General features: G+C 45.3%; 1 protein-coding gene across 1 annotated transcript; it reads right to left on the minus strand.

Moving 5' to 3' along the window:
* Nucleotides 1-234: 234 nt before the first annotated feature.
* kiaa2013 (KIAA2013 ortholog) lies at nt 235-3,356 on the minus strand. Its single transcript, XM_069725219.1, has 2 exons — nt 2,097-3,356; nt 235-1,285 (listed from the first exon to the last, which is right to left on the minus strand). The coding sequence occupies exons 1-2, from the start codon at nt 3,043-3,045 to the stop codon at nt 426-428; spliced, it is 1,809 nt and encodes a 602-aa protein (XP_069581320.1). The 5' UTR covers nt 3,046-3,356; the 3' UTR covers nt 235-425.
* Between the last annotated feature and the right edge of the window lie 2,700 nt (nt 3,357-6,056).

A 6,056-nucleotide genomic window follows, 5' to 3' on the forward strand; every position in this document is an offset into this window, starting at 1 on the left:
GATTAATTCAATGTAAAAATAAAAAAAAATACTGTAAGTTGTTTTAGTTTGTGGGACAAAACCATTTGAAGTTGTAAGTTAGAAATGGCCCTAAAGTAACGCTGTCACTGACCTCTGACCTCTGACCTCCGACCGGAGGAAACCAAACCTCCAAATCTGACAGAAACTACTTTACGCTTTACATCCACGCGACAGACAGGCGGTCCGACAGACAGGCGGCAGGGGTGGGGGTGGGGTGGGGGTGGGGTGGGGTAAGGCTGTCTACCCGCTCCAGATGTACCACGAGGAGGGAAAGAGTTCACGCACAGAGAAGGAGAGTCAGAACGGAGAGCCCAGAAGAGACAGGAAGTCTTTGCCACCACACACACAACAAGCAGCCCGAACAGCCAATCAGCTGCGTTCAGTGTCAGGAGGTCCCGGTCCGGTTATACCTTGCTCCTGAAGAGAGGCTTGGCCCCGGGGCCACAGTACTCGTTGTAAATGAGCTTGAAGAGGAAGAGGTGGAAGAGGGTGATGAGCGAGGCCACGCTGAACCAGAAGAGGAAGGGCAGACCCGGGTACCGGTTGGCCATGTGCTCCTCGTGGGCCAGGATGGCCTTCAGGTGCAGGGTGTGGCGCAGGTCCTGCAGGTGGCGCAGGTCCGTGGAGATGTAGAGCAGCGGCGTGATGGGCTGCGTCACCATGACGGGGAAGGTGTGACCTTTGACCTCGGAGGTCAGCTCCACCGGCTCGTTGAGGCAGCCGGCCTCGCAGGCGTACAGCTTCACCGGCGTCTCCTGCGGCTTCACGGACACGTGCAGGACGGGCTTCCCCTCGCCGTCCGGCAGCACCGCCAGGCTGAGCAGGTCCCGGTTGTAGTGGATCCCGCGCAGCGCGTAGCTGTTGTGCAGCACGTCCGGGTCGGCCTGGAACTGCAGGTGGTTCTCGGTGAACTGAAGGCCTCCGAAGCTCAGCACCACGCCCTGCATGGCGCCGTGGGCTCCGGCCGCCACCAGAACCTTGCAGCCTCTCTTCTGCAGCGTCAGCGTCCACAGAGTCACCAGCTGCAGGATCTGAGCGGCGCTGCTGACCCGCTCCGGCCACAGGTTCTCGGCGTGCATGGTGGCGTGGCCGCTGAAGCAGTGGTCGGCGTAGTTGAGGCTGGACTCCAGGCGGCCGCGCTCCTCGCCGCTCAGCCGCTGGTCCAGCAGCGGCGCCGTGGACGAGGACAGGATGTAGTAGAGGGTGGTGTTGACGGTGCGGCTGGACGGCGTGTGGGAGTCGGTGATCTTCCTCATTTCGACACCTGGAAACACACAAGAACACAAACTTCAACAAAACCTGCAGGAAACTAAAAGTCCTCCGACGGACTTCATCCAACTTTTCATTAATGTTTTTCTCTCTGAACATGTGAAGTCCAGTTCAGACGGAGAACCGGGTCAGAAGAGTTTAATATTCAACCTGAGATCAGATCTGCTGCTTTGAGTTATCAAAGAGAGTTTGAACTGTTCAGAAGAGAAGAAATAAAAAAGGAGAGTTCCCAGAATCCTCAGCGTTTGTCATCGACTGTAAACAGAGCCGCTCTGGCAGTCGTTTTCTGGTCCAAGAAGCTGAGTGAGGACGTTCTGGACCTTCTGGACCTTCTGGCTGCTTCACATTGTAGATGTGACATTCTCAGAAATGTAAAATAACAAAACACAATAAGAGTTTTCTTCATATTGCAGCACCACGTGTGAACATCCTGTTCCACTGGTTCAGGAGTGAAGTGAAGGTGATCCTGATGAGCTGGATGTGGGTTTGGACCTGCTGGTGCCAAGAACCTAAAGCAGACCGACTTCCTCACAGGCTCATTCAGAGCAGAGCTGTAAACATGTTCTCACATAAATCACTGCTTTAATGATCGATTCCATCTGACAGGAGTTTTATAGTCTTTGATCCGTTTTAAAAACAATAAATAAATAAATACATTTCCAGGTGAAAGTATGTAAACGGTGACCTTTGACCTTCAGACACACATCACTGCACTGGTGGCACAGTCATAAAGTCAGATCTATCGAAACCCCCGCCTGGTACCAGAACCCCTCCGGGACCGACCCGACCCGCTCAGGTGGTCTCACCTGAGATGAAGAGGTCCGTCCAGGCCTGCTGGTGATCCCCCACCAGCCCGTCCAGCTCGGCCCGCAGCAGCCCCGCCAGCTCCTCCTTGGCTCCGTCCCGGAGGACCCGGAAGGTCTCCTCCAGCCCGGAGGCCTCGACGGGCTCCGAGGTCCAAACCACGGACACGATGTTGTCCTTGTGCTCGGACTTGGCCGGGACGTGGATCCTGGGGCTCAGCTTCCTGGTGACCACCACCACCAGCACCGAGCGGCCGTTCTCCACCGGCACCCGGCCGGAGGACAGCACCACCTCCCGGTCCTCCAGCTTCTCCACGCTGGCGGAGAACTTGGCGGGGAAGGCGGAGCCGCCGGTGAAGACGTCGAAGGCGGCGGGCCGGTCGGACGGGTTGCTGATGTGGACCCTCTGCAGGAGGACGTTGGGTCGGCTCCGGTGCGCCATGAACTCCTCCCGGATGCTCACGCAGTCCCGGGAGGACGGCAGGGCGGCGCAGCGCACCGACAGCACGGATCCCTTCCGGAACCACAGCAGGCTGGCCCGCGCCTCGGCCCGCTCGCCCTCCAGGTGGACGTCCACCCGCGGGGAGTACTCGGTCGGGTGGACCGGGGCCGCGCCGGGCTGCGAGGACGCCGCCACCCACAGCTTGTTGGAGTCCACGTCGACCAGGACGTGTCCGTTCCCGGAGACGAACGGCGCGTCCAGCGGGTCCTGAGGCGTGCTGGAGACGCCCTCCCCCCGCTCCACCAGGGACTTCCAGCGGTGGATCTCGGCCAGGAGGCACCGGCCCGCGGCGCCGCCGGGCGCCGCCGAGCCGCCGAAGAACCTCCCGCGGCGCTCCGCTCCCAGGTACCAGGAGAAGATGAGGAGGAGCAGCAGCCCGACCAGGAGCCTCCGGGCCCAGCTGCTGGACAACAGGCCCGGGAGCCCCTTCAGCCGCTGCTGGAGCCACATGGTGCGCGGATGAAACCAGCTGTGCCTGAAATTATGGGATGTCACATGGAGTTCGTCTCGCGCTCTCCGGACCTGAAGGCTGCTAGCTGCTAGCTGCTAGCTCCCGCTGCTAACGGAAACGGTCGTAAACCGGCTGTTGTCGCTCATCGTGTTTTCACCGTCACGTCCTCCGGCAGGTGAGCGTCGCGAGCGGCAGGTCGTCGTATCTCAGCTCATTATCGCCTTGTGCTCGCTTTTAATAGACAGAAAGTACAAATCACCTGTCGCTGCGAAGAACTGGGCACACGCTTCTGGTTTGTCACGACTGCCGTAAAGCGCGACGGGAAGGCAAGAACCGGAAATGTCGCAAAACAACTGTTTTGTTGTTGTATGTAAATAATAGTGAGATATCAGAAACGAGCTGCTTCTTTGATTACCGTCTCACACGTGTTCACAGTTATAGTCAGTCGGTTTGAAGGGAGATCAGACAGAAAAGTACTGACGAGGTTTGTCTGGATTCTCCTGAAAAGAATGAAAGAAAGAAAGAAAGAAAGAAAGAAAGAAAGAAAGAAAGAAAGAAAGAAAGAAAGAAAGGAAAAAAAGAAAGAAAGAAAGAAAGAAAGAAAGAAAGAAAGAAAGAAAGAAAGAAAGAAAGGAAGGAAAGAAAAAAAGAAAGAAGGAAGGAAAAGGAAAGAAAAGGAAAAAAAGAAAGAAAAGGAAAGAAAGAAAGAAAGAAAGAAAGAAAGAAAGAAAAAAGGAAAAAAAGAAAGAAAAGAAAGAAAGAAAGAAAGAAAGGAAAGAAAAGCAAAAAAGAAAGAAAGAAAGGAAAGAAAGAAAAAAAGAAAGAAAGGAAAGAAAAGGAAAAAAGAAAGAAAGAAAGAAAGAAAGAAAGAAAGAAAGAAAGAAAGGAAAGAAAAGCAAAAAGAGAAAGAAAGAAAGAAAGAAAGAAAGAAAGAAAGAAAGAAAGGAAAGAAAGAAAGAAAGAAAGAAAGAAAGAAAGAAAGAAAGAAAGAAAGAAAGGAAGGAAAGAAAAAAAGAAAGAAGGAAGGAAAAGGAAAGAAAAGGAAAAAAAGAAAGAAAAGGAAAGAAAGAAAGAAAGAAAGAAAGAAAGAAAAGGAAAAAAAGAAAGAAAGAAAGAAAGAAAGGAAAGAAAAGCAAAAAAGAAAGAAAGAAAGGAAAGAAAGAAAAAAAGAAAGAAAGGAAAGAAAAGGAAAAAAAGAAAGAAAGAAAGAAAGAAAGAAAGAAAGAAAGAAAGAAAGAAAGAAAGAAAGGAAAGAAAAGCAAAAAGAGAAAGAAAGAAAGAAAGAAAGAAAAAAGAAAGGAAAGAAAGAAAGAAAGAAAGAAAGAAAGGAAAGAAAGAAAGAAAGAAAGAAAGAAAGAAAGAAAGAAAGAAAGAAAGAAAGGAAGGAAAGAAAAAAAGAAAGAAGGAAGGAAAAGGAAAGAAAAGGAAAAAAAGAAAGAAAAGGAAAGAAAGAAAGAAAGAAAGAAAAGGAAAAAAAGAAAGAAAAGAAAGAAAGAAAGAAAGAAAGAAAAGCAAAAAAGAAAGAAAGAAAGGAAAGAAAGAAAAAAGAAAGAAAAAAAGGAAAGAAAAGGAAAAAAAGAAAGAAAGAAAGAAAGAAAGAAAGAAAAGGAAAAAAGAAAGAAAGAAAGAAAGAAAGAAAGAAAAAGAAAGAAAGAAAGAAAGAAAGAAAGAAAGAAAGAGAGAAAGAAAGAAAGAAAGAAAGAAAGGAAAGAAAAGGAAAAAAAGAAAGAAAAGGAAAGAAAGAAAAAAAGAAAGAAAGAAAGGAAAGAAAAGAAAAAAAAGAAAGAAAGAAAGAAAGAAAAGCAAAAAAGAAAGAAAGAAAGAAAGAAAGAAAGAAAGAAAGAAAGAAAGAAAGAAAGAAAGAAAGAAAGGAAAGAAAAAAGCAAAAAAGAAAGAAAGAAAGGAAAGAAAGAAAAAGAAAGAAAGAAAGGAAAGAAAAGCAAAAAAAAGAAAGAAAGAAAGGAAAGAAAAGCAAAAAGAGAAAGAAAGAAAGAAAGAAAGAAAGAAAGAAAGAAAGAAAGAAAGAAAGAAAGAAAGAAAGAAAGAAAGAAAGAAAGAAAGAAAGGAAAGAAAAGAAAAAAAGAAAGAAAGAAAGGAAAGAAAGAAAGAAAGAAAGAAAGAAAGAAAGAAAGAAAGGAAAGAAAAGCAAAAAAAGAAAGAAAGAAAGAAAGAAAGAAAGAAAGAAAGAAAGAAAGAAAGAAAGAAAGAAAGAAAGAAAGAAAAGAAAGATGAAATGATCCCTGTTTGTGGACACCAACCCGCTGACGGTTCAATCATTCAGCTTCAGAAACAAACATGTTAACGTGTTAACGTGTTAACATGTTAATGTGTTAACGTGTTAACGTGTTAACTTCATTCAACTTCATTCAACTTCAATGGGAGAAGAACATGTCAAAGTGTTATTTACGTTAATTCACTTCTGCAATTATTTTTATTATTAAAGATATCAGAATATGTCTGCTCCAAAACATTCATATTTTATAACTTTTTGGGAAAACATGATTAAATAGTCTTTCTTCAAAGTGAGATTTTATTCTGAAAAAAAAATGTATGACCTGTTAGTTTGATATGTGACTAAACTGTGTCTGGTGTCACCAGATAAACTAACGTATTCACCAATGTTTCACCTCTTTTCATAACTTTGGGCAGAAATATGTGTCACTGGAAACTGAATCAGTAATATATGAATTGCTCAACATTAATAATTGCAGTGAAAATAAATCTGAAAAGCAAATAAAATTTTAAATTGAATGTACAATATATGTTTCCAAAAAAGTTTGGGTACTGTGTAAAATGAAAATAAAAACAGAATTTGCAAATCACATGAACCCATATTTGATTGAAAATAGACCAAAGACAACATCAAATGTTGAGTGAGATATTTTATTGTTTTATGAAAAATATCTTCTCATTTTTAATCTGATAACAACAACACGTCTCTAAAAAGTTGTGACAAGTTCAACAAAAGACAGGAAACGTTGTATAAAGATAAAAAAATAAAAAATAAAAA

Source organism: Brachyistius frenatus, unplaced genomic scaffold (assembly GCF_029030835.1).
Source record: "Brachyistius frenatus isolate BFR_SWC_R1_liver_20210118 unplaced genomic scaffold, ASM2903083v1 Contig_414, whole genome shotgun sequence".
NCBI lineage: Eukaryota > Metazoa > Chordata > Actinopteri > Embiotocidae > Brachyistius > Brachyistius frenatus.

Excerpts from the sequence above, each read along its gene's own strand:
- kiaa2013 (XM_069725219.1), bottom strand. The coding sequence starts at position 3,045 with ATGTGGCTCCAGCAGCGGCTGAAGGGGCTCCCGGGCCTGTTGTCCAGC. Across the intron at positions 1,286-2,096 it reads GACGGACCTCTTCATCTCAG|GTGTCGAAATGAGGAAGATC; the intron begins GTGAGACCACCT and ends GTGTGTTTCCAG.